Source organism: Mus caroli, chromosome 10 (genome assembly GCF_900094665.2).
Source record: "Mus caroli chromosome 10, CAROLI_EIJ_v1.1, whole genome shotgun sequence".
NCBI classification, from domain to species: domain Eukaryota; kingdom Metazoa; phylum Chordata; class Mammalia; order Rodentia; family Muridae; genus Mus; species Mus caroli.
The window spans coordinates 63,488,027-63,503,270 of NC_034579.1; the positions used below are offsets into that span (position 1 = coordinate 63,488,027).

Sequence of the window (15,244 nt, forward strand, 5' to 3'; positions counted from 1 at the left end):
AAAAAAAAAAAAAAGAAAGCAACTTAAACTTGAAGTAGACAACCTACAGGTTAGGATTCAATCAGGAAAACCAAAATCAATTCAAGTATTGAAACAGAAGGACTTTAGTCCAAGGCATTGGCTATGTGAAGGTAGACATAAATAAGTCAGATGGTAGATAGCCAGGCAGCCAGGTAGTGACTTCAGGAGACCAGAGACAAAAGACTAGGGGCTAAAGACAGCCAATTAGCTGGAGACTCTGGGAGGGAACCAGGTAGGCTTGCCCCATGGGTGCCAGAGATACAGAAATGGCGCCACCTGAGACTGAAGAGGAAGACAGGTCATCTCTCCCACTGCCCAACCCCTGTATCTCCACAGAGCCAATGCAGAAGCTACCCAGGGACCACAGGAACCTGGGGAATGCATCTGATGGCGTGAGGTCTCAGAAATACAAAACAGAACAGGAAGGGCTGGTACAAGAATTGATCTGCGAATGAACAAATGCCTCGCACAGAGAACCCATAGAAGATAAAACACGAGAGATGAGCGTGCATCCCTAGAGGTCCGCCATGGCTGGTGACATCACTGTGGAACGCAGATAAACACCCAGGAGAGAAGCATAGCAAACCAGACGTCGATTCCCACCAACCACATGGTGGCTCACAACCATCTGTAATGGGATCCAATGCTCTCCTCTCACCAGAGAATGACAGTGTATTCACATACATAAAATAAATAGATAAATATTTTTTTTAATTAAAAGCTTTAAAAAAAAAAAAAAAGAGTTACCTGGGTCATGGTGTCTCTTCACAGCAGTAAAAACCAGTTCTAACTAAGACAGATCCATGTTCAGCACGGCACTTCTCCACAAGCACCTGTGTCTCCTAGCTTTGACTGTTTTTGTTTTGTTTTGTTTTGTTTCAAGACAGGGTTTCTCTGTAGCCCTGGCTGTGCTGGAACTCACTTTGTAGACCAGGCTGGCCTCAAACTCAGAAATCTGCCTGCCTCTGCCTCCCAAGTGCTGGGATTGAAGGCGTGTGCCACCACACCCGGATCACTGTTTCATTTTTTTAACATTTACATATTTGCCATGGGGAAAGGAGGCGACTGGGTGCACACACAAGTGTGTGTGTGTGTGTGTGTGTGTGTGTGTGTGTGTGCGCAGGCCCCCGAGGATGTCAGTTCTCTTCTCCCACCCCGTGGATCCCCAGAATCAATCCAATTGGGTTATACATGGCTTGGCAGTCAGGGCCTTAACCTCTCCCAGTTTCTGTGGTAGGAGGACCTCAGCAGGATGGCTTCCTGAGTGTCAGAGCGGTTCTGCTGAGTGGTCCACGTTTGTAAGACCTAGGCTTGGTTCAATCCGCTGCTCCCATCCTCAGTGTCTTCATTTTACAGGGCGCTCCACAAGTCAGGTAGTTTACCCAGGGCTGGATGAGTCAAGGGACAGATTCTTGGAGTTACTTCCTTACAAACAAGCTAAGGCATTCTTGCAATATTTTCAAACATCCTTGGAGGGAAAATAAACCTCGGGTCTGGATTCCCGCCTTAGTCATAACAGACAAGAGTTCTATTCTAAAATGTGGCTAGACTTCTTTCACCTACTTTTGAATCTTTTCCCTGTGAGCTAATGGAAATTTCACTAAAGAACCATTTGTTTAGCTTAAAACTCCTCCTGGCCCAGTACTGTATCTGGCTCCTAAGAGGTACTCAGTACACGTAGGTCTACAAAACCACTAAAACCTGTGTTTGTCCTGGGATGCTTTCTAGTAACAATGTACACGAAAATCAGATCAAATCTCCCCTGAAAACACACTTGATTTGCTAGTCCTCGGCTGGCGGGCCTTCAGGAGGCCAGCATAAGAGGACCATGTTCAAAGTCTGCCTGGGCCTCACAGTGTGAGCAGATGCAAGGTCAACCTGGGGAACTTCTGAGATTGTGCCTGAACCTAAGAAGTAAAAAGAAGGCCCGGATGTAGCTCAGCATAGGTTGTCTAGAATGTACAAAGGCCCTGTATTGGCGCCATAGTCCTGCAGAAGGAAACAAAGTATCTTCTATCTAGATAGACTCCTCCACTGAACCCGGTAATGTGGGAGACATTTCTTGACACTGAGTCAAGGAGGTCTTTCATTTTCTCAAGTTGATCATCGCCAAGAGTATGACACCTGGGAGTCACCTGGCCTTTGTGACACTAACTGCATCTTGGATACATTTAAATGTTCCTAATTTTCCGAAAGGCTCCTTTTTCCACCCTAGGGCTGACATCCCTGCCTGAGTCCTCAGAGGAGATTGCTTCAGACCACAGAAACATCTCACTTTCTCATGACAAAAAAACATTCAAACAAACGGAGTCGTCAGGCCAGGAACCTGCAGGGGCTAAAGCAAGGATCCCAGCATTCCATGCACTGCACACACACACTGCATGAGCTAAGGGCTTGCAGGCATCCTTTCTCCTGCCAAAGTGCCACAGGGAAAGAGAGATTGTATAACTCCCAGGCTCGCTGCCTCCCCTCAAAATGAATTAATTTCCAAAATAACAGTTTCAAAGCCTGTGCATAAAAAAAAAAAGACATTGCTGATAAACATGACATTTGCATAACCAGACGCTCGCAAATATGATCACTGTGTCACTGGGTCATCTAAAGTTTAGTGTGTCCTTAAACACACTGCTTTGCACTAAACAAAATAGCAGTTGGTGACGAAGCAGGGGCGGCAAACACAAAGGACTCGCTCTTGGCAGCAGGAACACAAGGGATCCTTTAAAAACCATTTGATCCAAAGGAGAAGTGGAGGAAGAGAAATAAAATCTTAACAGTATTAAAATCCCAGACAGATCACTGCCAAGAAACGGGAGGGCGTTATTTACCCCCATCCAAGCCCAAGGTAGCTGGGTAATTAGTTTTCTTTAAACAACAGCTTGCTTTGCTGACATCTCAGTTTTCAGAAGCAGCTGTTAGCCAAATATAGTCCTGTTTTATTTGCTCCCTAGAAGGCCGTTTTAGAAAGAGCTTCTTGGTAAAAATGTTGCAATGTGTAATTGGGAACATCACGAGAAGGGGGGTTACGGTATTCCTGTTCAAATAAACATCTGCTTAAGTCCGGTTGTTTTCTGTTTGTGAATAAACCTTTTATTCCGTGCCATTAGGCACATTAAATTATTGAGTCGTCCCTGTTTTGGGACATGCTGGATCCCAAATATAATAGGAGAAATTCCTCAAGGCTGAGTTCTTTGTTCTGGCAGCAGGGGACCAGTGTGTAATAATACTTCAGTGTAGCTAGTGTCTGCCACGTGGCTGCAAGGAAGCAGGTTTGTCCTTGGTTACTAGGAAGATAGAAAAATACATAAAGTACCATACGGTAACTCATAATCACAGTTCTCAGGCTGAGGCAGGATTACAGTGAGGCCAGCCTGGCTAGTGCTGAGAGCCTTTCCAGCAAAATGCTACAGCATCTGGGATGTCGTTAGATCATCAACATACTCTGAAGAATGAGCTTCCAAGGAGTAGGCTAGGTATGACAATCTTACTTAGTCTGTAGTTGGCTTACTCGGTTGCCTTTTCAAGTCTGATGTCTGGGAACCAAAAGCCCATCTTATACACCCTTCTCAGAGCTAGCAGCTAGCTATCCTCTCTTCAGAAGCTGAGGGGTCCTTATTGTGGTGTGCAATGGGTTCCAAGCTGTCGTCTAGGCTGGTTGAGAACTCCTGCCTAGTGATCCTCCTGCCTCAGACTCTCAAGGGCTCAGATTCCACCTGACTGGAATGTTTGCCCCAACCCCTTTGCTTCCATTGCTGACTACGCAGAACTTGCCTAGGACTAAATCTTGTCCATTTCAAGTTTTCTAAACCAGGAGCCAGGAAGCCCAAGTTCCATTTCCAACTGCTTAAGTCTGTGGCCTATCCGTGGAAGAAGACAAAGGGCTAGATTATGTCCAGCGGTCTTTTTAGAAGCTATTACTTTGAAGAGGGAGGCTTACAACTCAAAGGGAGTGAGGCAACCAAAGACGGGGTAAGCGTCCATTGCCATTTGAGTCTGAGCTCCACGGCATGGGTGAGAGCTTGTCACAGTCTGCTGATGTTGGTTAAACGTGTCTTATTCTGTGTTCTGGGAAATGCTCATCTCTTCATGCTATCTCACTTTCCCTCAGTGCGATAGTTGTCAACCCTCCTAACGCTGTAGCCCTTTAATATGGTGGTGAGCCCCCACCCCACCCCAACCATAAAATTCTTTGTCACTGCTACTTCCTAACTGTAATTTTGCTGTTATGAAATGCCACATTAATATCTGATATGCAGGATGTCTGTTCTGTGATCCTCAGGAAAGGGCTATCCCAACTCCCAAGGGGGTCGCAACCCACAAGTTGAGAACCATACCTTAGCACTTGTTCCTGACAGGTTTTTACAGTCCAAGATCGTTTTGGGGACTCCTCAGACCCAAGCAAGATTTGAATCCTCAAAGCTGCCAACTCTTCAGCAGGCCTTCCTGTGCTTGGGGACGCTTGCCCCTCCCTCCCGCCCCCAACATGAGGGGCTGAGATCAATGGAGCTGCAGCGGAAGAAACCTCTATTATACAGAACATGATGGATACAGCAGTCATTCTCATGGGTTTACATCCACAGGAAAAAAAAAATTTTTTAAAGACTTCTTCCTGTAGCCCTGGCTGTCCTGGAACTCAGGCCTGTAGAGCAGGCTTGGCTTCCAACTCAAGAGATAGGACTGCCTCTGCTGGGATTAAAGGTTGTGCGCCACCACCTCCTGGCTACCCACATTTTTAGTGTATAAACTGTGGAAACAACACCCCAGCCATTCAATCTCTACCTCATTCCTTCTGAATACAAAGTACCAACAGTTGTCAGCTGTCAAACCAGTGCAACTGCTTTTGTTACCCAGTTACTTCCCAAGAGAGAACTGGGTGAGCTCAAGCAATCTTATAAGAAATTAAAAGTATAATCATGCCGGGCGGTGGTGGCGCACGCCTTTAATCCCAGCACTTGGGAGGCAAAGGCAGGCGGATTTCTGAGTTCAAGGCCAGCCTGGTCTACAAAGTGAGTTCCAGGACAGCCACCGCTACACAGAGAAACCCTGTCTCGAAAAACCAAAAAAAAAAAAGTATAATCATGAGAGAATTTGTTAACTTCAAGTGTGCTTCAAATCGGTAGTTCTCAAGTCATGTGACACTAATCACCGTATTAGTCAGGACTCTTGAAATGAAAATGTCAGCAAGACAAGCCAAAGTATAGAAAACCTGGCAGGGGCGGAGGGCGAAGGACCAAATTCACAACTTATGATTCGAAGGGAGATATTAGGAGGCTTGGATTTCAAGGTGATAATGCAGAACAGAGCCCATGATCAACCCCAGCCCCCAAGCTCTCTCGTCTTGGGCCTAGTTCCCAGCAGCAGCAGGGAACCACACCAACACAGGTTTCTGCAGCAATTGGTGTTTGCTGACCACTCTAACTGATCTGTCTTGGGAGCAGACTGCCAGCGGCAGGGTTAGAAACCTCCAGGATGGTCTGACGCTAGAGTGCCCTAAACGCATGTGGCTGCTGACTACTTCAGTGAACTTCTTACCTCCCACTGAAAGTCTCTACAACCAGGAGCGTCAGGGCTCAGGGCTGGGGACCTTCCCTGACTCCAGCAAACGCAGGAGGCTGAGGCTGAGGTACTGGTAAACTGAGGTGGCCACAGGAACTGGAGCTCAGTCTTTTTTTTTTTTTTTTTTAATATTTATTTATTTAATGTAAGTGCACTGTAGCTATCTTCATATACTCCAGAAGAGGACATCAGATTTTTGTTACGGATGGTTGTGAGCCACCATGTGGTTGCTGGGATTTGAACTCAGGACCTTTGGAAGAGCAGTCGGCACTCTTAACCGCTGAGCCATCTCACTAGCCCCTGGAGCTCAGTCTTACCGAGATCCTCCAAACAGCAGACAAACTTAAGCATCCCAGCCTTTAATTCTAAGAAGAGCAGTCGTCTCAGGCATCCCTTTGACTGCTAGCAGGTAAGTCAGGCTGCTTTTAAGAATTACACTAAGCAGCACAGCGATACAGCTCCTTTTCCAAAGTGAAGAATCTCAGCTAAATATTTGGACAAGGACATTTTTAGGCACTGCTAAGAGAGGACAGAAGATTTTAAGCAGTTTTCAAACTGGATTTGGAAGCCAAGGCAAATCCTCTAACCTACCTCTGACCATGCACAGCACAGGAATCCAACTGGACAACAGCTTTACAACAAACCTAAAATTAGGGAGTCTTCATAAATGTTCTAAGCTGCCCTGCTCTGGACAGCCCCTGATCTCTAGCGGTAAAACCCAGGCAGCTTTGGTGCACTTCTATCTGGGGGTCATAACTCTAGACATCCTCGGGTCATCCTCTAGACTTCTCATCCCAAATGCTTAAGCACAAGGAGAGAAACACTGTCCGTAGGTGGGTTGTAGTTTCCAAATGGCAAGAAACTGACCAGGAATCATATATATCCAGAACACCAAGGCACTTGAAAGCATCATGAGGCCGGAGTTCAGCTCCTTCGACTGTGCTCTGAGCTGCAGGAATGGCTGCTGGGAAGTCTGGGGAGACTCAAGTCTTATGTTATAGTAATTAACACTTGTGTTATAGTAATTAACAGCCACCACAGTGACATCTGCACATATACAGAATTATATTTAAATTCATATGGAATAATATTTACATGTTAATTAAGTTATACGTAGGAAATTAAGAAAAGTCCAGATGACAGTTTACAAACAAAGAAAACTATACAAGACAGGAAGAGAGCCAACAGTAAACAACATGGTCTTCCCCTGCCACCAGCAGACAGGGACATCCATCCAGAGGGCTACATCTTCTTAATCTGATTGTCCAAGTCATCAAAGTATGGGTGCTTCAGGGCCATTTTGCCAGAGATTCGTTTGGCAGGATCATAGACTAGCATTTTCTACAGAGAAAAAGAGAAATAAATTTAGAAGCCTGCTCTCTACTTACCCCTCCAAGATACTTAAATCACACAGACACCTTGGTAACCTGCTATAAATTATAAGATAAGCACCCAGACAGCTTAAAACCAAAACATAAATCTTCAAATTATCTAGCTAATTATATCTACCTGGAAATTAAATGTCCATCTGTTATTCACAACTGAAAAAGTAGCCATCAGTTATAGTGTTTCATGATAGTGTCCACACAACCCCTTCGTCGAGCCAACAAAGGAAAAAACCCACAGCATTTTTATAAACACAGTTATCATAGATGGACTAGTTATTGTAAACTAATTTAAATACTCCAGATCCTAAATCTGATCATGCATATTATCTTCAGAGAAAATAGATTAAGGAGCTGGAGAGATGGCTCAGCGATTAAGAGCGATGACTATTCTTCCAGAGGTCCTGGGTTCAACTCCCAGCAGCCACATGGTGGCTCACAACCATCTGTAATGGGATCCAATGCCCTCTTCTACTGTGTCTGAGGACGGCAACAGTGTATTTGCATATATAAAATAAATAAGTAAAAATTTTAAAAGGCAAACAAATAAATATGAAGGCCTTGAGGATATGTCTGTCAGTCCGCACAGCATACAAGAAAGATGTGCTACACTGTGTGGATTAAGACACCAAGTCTTTCAAGGATAGCAAGAAACTTGCCCGAATCCATCAATGTGGGAGAAAATAAACTAAAGCCAAGTCTCATCAATAATCCAGTGGTCTCCAACTGGGGCAGTTCGCTTCTGGGGTCCTGCGATAGACGCAGACCCTGCTAACTCAGCAGTCTGCCGCTGGAGTGGAGGACAGGGCAGTGACAGCCACAGTGCTCAGCAGGCAGCAGGGCCACGGCAAGCTTAGCTATTGCGGGATGTTTGCTCAACAGAGGAAATTGGTGCACAGGGCTGATGTCTGTTAAGTGAAGTCCTTTGTTTAAAGACTGAGAAGTAGGGCTGCATCTCAACAGTCAATGACCAACCTTCCTACACCACCTCAAGAAAGCTCTGCCTTCTGTCCACAGCCCCCAGCAACACACACACACACAGAGCTAGTAACTTTAGATAATACCAGCAGATTGGACCCAGGCTAAGGGAAGGCTTCTAAGTTAGGCAATACCAATATGTAACAAACTATGTGACAGCTGTAGGGGTCTGGACAAATATGAGCCCCATTTGGTGGCATCGTTTATAGATTGCAAGGGAGCGGAAAGACCAACTGGATCGTCTACTTGATTCCTTCTACAAACTCAGATTTTAAACCCTGCTCTACTACAGCAAATTTCCTAAAGGAGGCCACCTTTGTTTATTAATCCTGAACAGTAGTTTTGTTCTTTGCATTGCTACTAGCGTGCACCAAGACAACTAAAGAAAATCAGAATTACATTAGTCTTTGCTAGCCTTTCTGAGAGAGAAAACAAGGCCAGACCTGAGCAATGGAGTTATGCTGTCAAAAGCCTGAACAGCTGAGTATCCTAAGCAGTCAACAGTGCACACCGATGAACTGAGGTAGCAAACACACAGAGAGGAGTCATTGTAACTCATCAACATACTCTCAAGCAAGAAGGTGTGTGAGTCCAGCCTCTCCTACCGGATGAGAAGTAAATGATAAAGTCCAACACCAGAGGCTCCTCAGACCACCAGGCACTTCACACCTCAAAGGCAGCTCGCTGTCACTACAGGATTACCAGGCATCCGACTCAGCCGCTGTGTCTTCGTGCTGGCAAGTCCAGGACTGAGTATGTCCAGTCACCCTCACCTGTCACTACTGACACCCAAGGGCACCACGCTCAAGCCATAAAGAACAGCTCACTTACTGAGAGCAAATCCAAGCCGTTCTCGTCCAGGTTCTTGACGTGGGATGCGAGGCTCCCCGGCTTCCACTTGGGAAAGGTGTTCTTGTAGTCCTGCAGGGACTCTACTTCAGGCCACACTTCATTATTAGGTGTGCCCAGAGCTCTGAAAGGAAAGCAAAAGTCCTATCACATACACAGTGCCTTTATTATTTAACCATACAGGCTTAACAGCTTAGGAATAAAACACAATTACCTGAAGATCCTGAAGAGCTGGTCAATCTCTGAGTCGCCGTGGAAAAGCGGCTTCTTGGTGGCCAGTTCTGCAAATATGGTCCCTATACTCCAGATGTCAACCGGAGTGGAGTAACGAGCCGAGCCCAGCAACACTTCTGGAGATCGGTACCACAGCGTCACTACCTGGCACAGGACAGACCACACAGGGTTGTCTTTTAGGAAGCTGTGCAGGTGTCACCAAGAACTTCAGACAATTAGCTATATGCAAAATACTAAGTTGAAGCTATTTTATTTCTGACTTCTGCTCATTAGTGGGTAAGTACCATAGACCTCTTGCTTTCAAATCATTAAAGTCAAAGGACCAAAGCAGCCATATCCTGGCTGGCATACAACTTTAATACCAGAACTCTGGAGGCAGAGTTTGAGGCCAGCCTGGTCTATAGAGTGAGTTCCAGGACACCCAGAGCTACACAGAGAAACCCTGTCTCGAAAAAAAAAAAAAAGAAAAGAAAAGAAAAGAAGAAAAGAAGTCTAAGCCAAGGTGGGAGGAGGGACTCCCATGATCAGTGATTTAGAACTACAGATTATTTATCAAAATAGTGAATGACCTCAATGAACAACGCAATGAGGCCAGCAGCAGGTACAGTCATTAAAGACGAGTCATAGCATAAAGTGTGAAAAAATACAAAAGAATAAACAAGACAGGACTGGGAAGGCTGCTCAGTGGGTGGATAGTTTCCCTATCAGGCAAAACGAGCAGGACCAGGGCCCCAGCAGGGCACACATCTGTGTAATCTTAGCACCCAGAGAATGAGGCCAGTCAGGGCTACAGGAGACCCTGCCTCAAAATCCAAATGACACACGGGGGGACTGACACTGTAGACTCCAGGTTCACACCTCCCAAGATGCCAATGTTCCTGTATTATACAAGTCAATGCCCTTTCAGAAATACCAGAGGAACCTAGTCTGGTGGTGTAGACCTACAATCCCAGCTACTGGGAAGGCCACTGTAGGAATCCCAGGTCCAAAGTCTATCTACGCCAGTGACCTCAGGGCCAACCAGGGCAAGTCAATGAGACATTCTCAAAACAAGGAGCAGAGTGTGTGAGTGTGTGTGTGTGTAGCCCATGGTTCAAGCCCCATTGCAGAAAAATATAATAAAACAGACAACCACATGAGAATCCACTGACAAAGCCTGATGACAGGGCCAAGGGCACAGCTCAGTGACAGGACACCCAAGCAACAGGGGCCAAAGACTAGGGTTCAATGCCTAGTGCTCCCTCCCCCAGCTAGAGTAGGCTGGCTCCTAAATCTTTCACAATAATCTACCTCACACAGCAAAACCTGCCTTTTAATTGATCTGAGTGAGCACAGCAGGTCCAATCAGGAGGAAGCACAGCTCTGGGGAAGCTCAACACAGATAAACGAGAACCCCTAAAACTACAGTAAGCCCCTTCCTGGAGGTCCCCCCACAGCCAGCAATCTCCCCTGACAGAGATGCCAAAGAGTCTGTCTTCCTTTTCACAGACCATACAAACAAGAGTGAAGTGATAATAAAAAAGCAATAAGCCAACACTACCAGAACAGAACTTTTTGTTTGGTTTTCTGAGACAAGGTTTCTCTGTGTAGCCCTGGGTGTTCCAGGACTTGCTCTATAGACTAGGCTGGCCTCGAACTCAAGAGATCTGCCTGCCTCTGCCCCACCCCCCCACCCCCCAAGTGCTGGTGTGTGCTGCCACTGCCTGGCCACAGAAACATTTTTCAACCAAGTATTTCTACCTCAGCTTAAAGACCAGAGGGAGGCAGCAACCAGACACTCAGGGCTCTCCTTACCTCGTGTGTGTACACTCGTATCGGTATTCCAAACGCTCTGGCAAGGCCGAAATCAGCCAGTTTGATTGTTCCTTTGTCATCAATCAATAGATTTTGAGGTTTCAAGTCTCTGTGAAGAACTCGTCGGGAGTGACAAAACACAATCCCCTGGAGGATTTGGTACAAGTAACTCTAGAAAAGAAACAAGTCAGACAGAAACTCCATCATTCCACAAGACTCCAAGGTGGAAAGAGTTCTGAGAAAATAAATTATGATGCAGAGAAAATAATGTAGCTACCACAAGACCCTTCAGGCCTCTTTAAGCAGGTGTGTATCTATGTATGTATCTATGCCCACATGACTATTTAAAATTTTGGTCCCTGTCTTTAAGTCACATGCTAGCTTTCTGTGCAGAAGTTTCCTCAGCACTCATGTCAACTGTTTCTATCCTGAATAAAGTTGTGCTTTTCCATTTCTGTCACTTTACACATGCATTTCCTCTTTTGAGACACAACAGGAAAATATGTAAAACAGCTTAAACTGGGGATGTGTAAAAGTTTATTCATCACCTACGTCTCTAGTGTGTGCACGCCCACACATGTGCACTCTTCAGTGTAGGTACGGAGTGACAGGCAGATATTTCTCATTAACCTGAAGTTCACCATTTTGATCAAAATGGATGGCCCCGGGACACAACAGAGCCATCCCACCCACAATCCTTGCCTCTGTCCTTCAGCCTCCGGGCTTATAGATGTACACACCACCACACCACCTCCATATGGAGACTGGGAACCAGAACTCAGTTCCTCGTGCTTGTGCCATAAGCACTTTCCCACTGAAATGTCCCCCAAGCCTTCCAATCCTAAAGCAAAAGAAACCTTTATGCTATCCATAACTTAAGAAAAGTTAGGAGATAGAGAGAGCAGAAAAATATTGACATTATTCTAAAACATATGAACTTATACATTATGGCTTTAACAAAACAACAGAAACTCATTAATACTACTCTGCTGGGTAGTTTTCTGTCATTTGACAGAAGCTATGGTTATCGGAGAGGGAGCTTCAACTGCGAAAATGCCTCCACGAAAATGCCTCCATAAGTACAGGTTTAAGCAAGCTTGGAAGGCATTTTCTTAATTAGTAATCGCTGGGAGAAGGCCCAGCTCATCACGGGTGGTGCCATCCCTGGACTGGTGGCCCCAGGCTCTCCACAGCCTCTGCATCAGCTCCTGCCCCCAGGTTCCTGGCCAGGAGCTCCTGTCCTGACGTCCTGGGGTGATGAACAGTTATGTGCAAATGTAAGCCAAATGGCCACTTTCCTCCTCAAGTTGCTGCGGCCATAGCCTTCATCTCACAACAGCCATACAGTGTGAGCACTGGCAGTGGTGGGCACCACTAGCAAATCACCGTGTGTTAGTAATAACGACTTTTGAAACCACTGAAATACAGAAAGACGAGTGACTATGTACAGGTTATGCAAAAATGAGTAGACAATAGTATGTTAAATGTCAAATAGAATAACTGTAATAAAACCCTTCCTGTAATACACTGAGACTACTTAAAAGATACATACAGTCAAGTCTTGGTAACAATGTAATAAAATAGTAGTTGATTTTTAGAGGCCCTCTCAACCATGATCTTAAATATAAACAGATTTTATCACAGTTCCAAGAAGCCATCTCTAAAATGACATACAGTGGTGGGTATGGTGGCACATGCTTATAATGCCCATACTTGGGAGATAGAGGCTTGAGGATGAGTTAAAGGGAAGCCTGGGCCTCAGAATGAACCTCCACCACCACCCATGACGACTCACTGCAGCCATCACTAAAGTAGGAAGTAATCTAAGTGGAAATGGTTTACTCACTGTGCAAAGTATTAACCCATTACGAAACAGACATGAGAGGCTAACTACCGTGTGCAGTACACATACAGAATGATCCCACTGGGTTTAGATGCATACAAAGTCAACGTGAAAATCTCAAGGCATGCACAGAGTTCAGTGGAAAAATAAAGCCGGTTTAAGGTGAAGACCCCTTTACCATAGACATTTACAACCTATACACATTTGCTGAGAATAACACTTGCCCAGTTATGCACAATGCTCTGGATCCAATACCCGATAGCACACACAAAGAACAATAAATACAATGATAATTTAACTGAAATACAATGTTTACAGTCACCAAAGCCTACTTGTCAGAGTAAGACCACTCAGCATGAGCACCGGGCTCAGGCTGCTGTCACTGATCTGCACATAACCACTGCAGCCTGGCCTGCCCCCAGCAATGTGACACATACGCCACAGGGTAGCACCTTGGTGCTCAGACGCTACTTCTCACTTCTAGAACCTTCTGGAAATGAGACCGGCAGATGATGATCTCATCAGGTGGAAGGAAGGAAGGAAACTAAAACGCTGTCTCTTCCCTTCCAGGTTTTCTAAGATGCAGCCACAAAGCACAAGGATGGAGCCCACGTTCAGAGAGCGTATTAGTAAAGGCGCGCAACTCTCTACCTTAACGAGTGAAGAATCCATGAACTGCCCAGGAGGGATGGAGTCCAGGTACTTCTTGAGGTCCATGGACAGGAACTCAAAGATGAGATACAGCCTGGAGTCCTGCATGAGCACATCCTGCAGGCTGAGCAGAGCAAGTGTGAGTCCAGCCAGCAGCCTGCCTCCACTTCCAACAGCATAACTGCTAACAATGACCTTCTTTGAGGGAAGTTCAGGACAGTCATCCACAGCTTCCTCTGCAGGAGGAGCTAGCTCACACCACCTGCACTCCCAAAGCTGGCTGCTCGTGAACATTACAGCTGCTCCCTAGTCCCAGCTCCAGTGCAACAATAGTTAGAACCCAGGGGCAGAGGCAGGCCACGCCCGCTACCAGAGGTGCTAAGGCAAGGATCTCTAAATTCAAAGGATGGAGTGAGCACAAGGTCACCGTTGGTAATTCTGTGAGTGCTGGAGACTGGGTGCGGTGGTTTAAACCCATAATCCCGGCACTTGGGAGTTAGAGGACAGCAGTAAATCCCAGGCCAACCTGGGTGAGTTAGAGTAATATCCTGTCTTAATAATTTCAAAACCCCATATTAGGAGGCCAGAGGCTACAGCTCAGTGGTAGAGCACTTTCTTAGCTCTGCCACCAGACAACTTCCTCAATGACCCAGCCCACGCAAGTCAATAAAGCATAACTTATCTACCTCAGCCTGGCTTCTGGTCTCAGGAGCCTTTGGGGACCTGGGCCCTAAAAGTAGGAGCTGACCAAGCTCCCCATGGAAGGGGTCCCAGGGCTGTGCCTTGCTCCTCTAGCCAATTCTAGCACCCTGTCTCAAATTCTCTAAACATCATCAACAAAGTAGGACTCCATCCCACTTGAACCAGAAAGTACATAAAAATTTCTACTTTAAAACAGATCTGCAGCAGCACAGGGAGAGTGGTTTCAGTTCTAACACAGCACACCTGACTATATTTGGATGTCGAAGTTCTTTTAATAGAGAGATTTCCCGAATTGCAGTACTGGGTACTCCTTCTTCCTCGCTTTCAAGTCTGATTTTCTTCATGGCCACTATCTGGCCAGTGATTCTGTGTCTACCCTTATACACCACACCATAAGTACCTGAAATAAAGCAAACAGATTTTTTTTTAAGTTGAACTCTTTGAGTATCACATGAGAGAAATGCCAGCTGCAATCTGATAGGCCCCCTCACATAGCATTAAACCCTCACTGTTTTCAAAAAGGCATGGTTTGGAAATAAAGCTCACTGAGTCACCCTACGTCTCCCTCCCAGTTAAGCTTCCTTCACGTGAACATTAGGGCATGGATCAAGTTGAAATTCCCCTATCAAATATCCTGCATGTAGTCACTACATTAAAAGATTGGAAATCAGTACCGAGAGGAGGCACTGTGAGACTTCCAAAAATCTGGACTGACTTAGGATTTCCTTGATACCTTACACATTATCTCAAAACACAGCCACCTGTCCTCACCCGGCAGAGTGAAGACAGAAGCACCATGCATTTGTATTAAAACCAATAAAGCTGCTATCTTCTACTAGAGTGGGAAGCCTCCTACCCACTGGGCATGTGGAAAACACTAACCTGGGTGGTCACCTGAACAGCAAAGGCAGGAAGGAAAGACAGCATGGGGTGTGGCAGACACGGAGGTAAGCTAACTAGCTATCTCACACCCCTGCTACTCTCCAGGTACGGATTCCCTAGCTAGCTATAAACTTTGTTGAAAAGCTTTCTGTGGTATCGGTATAGCTTCAGCAATGACTACAACAGCAGGCCTGGTGACACACAGCTCTGAGCACAGCTGCTTGTAAAACTGAGGCAGGAAAAAAAAAAAAGCCGGGCGTGGTGGTGCACGCCTTTAATCCCAGCACTCGGGAGGCAGAGGCAGGCGGATTTCTGAGTTCGAGGCCAGCCTGGTCTACAAAGTGAGTTCCAG

At 45.8% G+C, this 15,244-nt stretch overlaps 1 protein-coding gene across 1 annotated transcript in view; it reads right to left on the reverse strand.

Annotated features, from left to right (window-relative positions):
- Positions 1 to 6,622: 6,622 nt before the first annotated feature.
- Cdk1 (cyclin dependent kinase 1) overlaps positions 6,623 to 15,244 on the reverse strand; it is a 14,572-nt gene continuing 5,950 nt past the window's right edge. Inside the window, exons 3-8 of the mRNA XM_021174279.1 lie at positions 14,254 to 14,410; positions 13,309 to 13,432; positions 10,815 to 10,985; positions 9,001 to 9,164; positions 8,769 to 8,910; positions 6,623 to 6,915 (exon numbers count right to left, since the gene is read on the reverse strand). Coding sequence (XP_021029938.1) covers positions 6,817 to 6,915; positions 8,769 to 8,910; positions 9,001 to 9,164; positions 10,815 to 10,985; positions 13,309 to 13,432; positions 14,254 to 14,410 — 857 coding nt within the window. The 3' untranslated portion in view covers positions 6,623 to 6,816. The remainder of the gene's footprint in view (positions 6,916 to 8,768; positions 8,911 to 9,000; positions 9,165 to 10,814; positions 10,986 to 13,308; positions 13,433 to 14,253; positions 14,411 to 15,244) is intronic.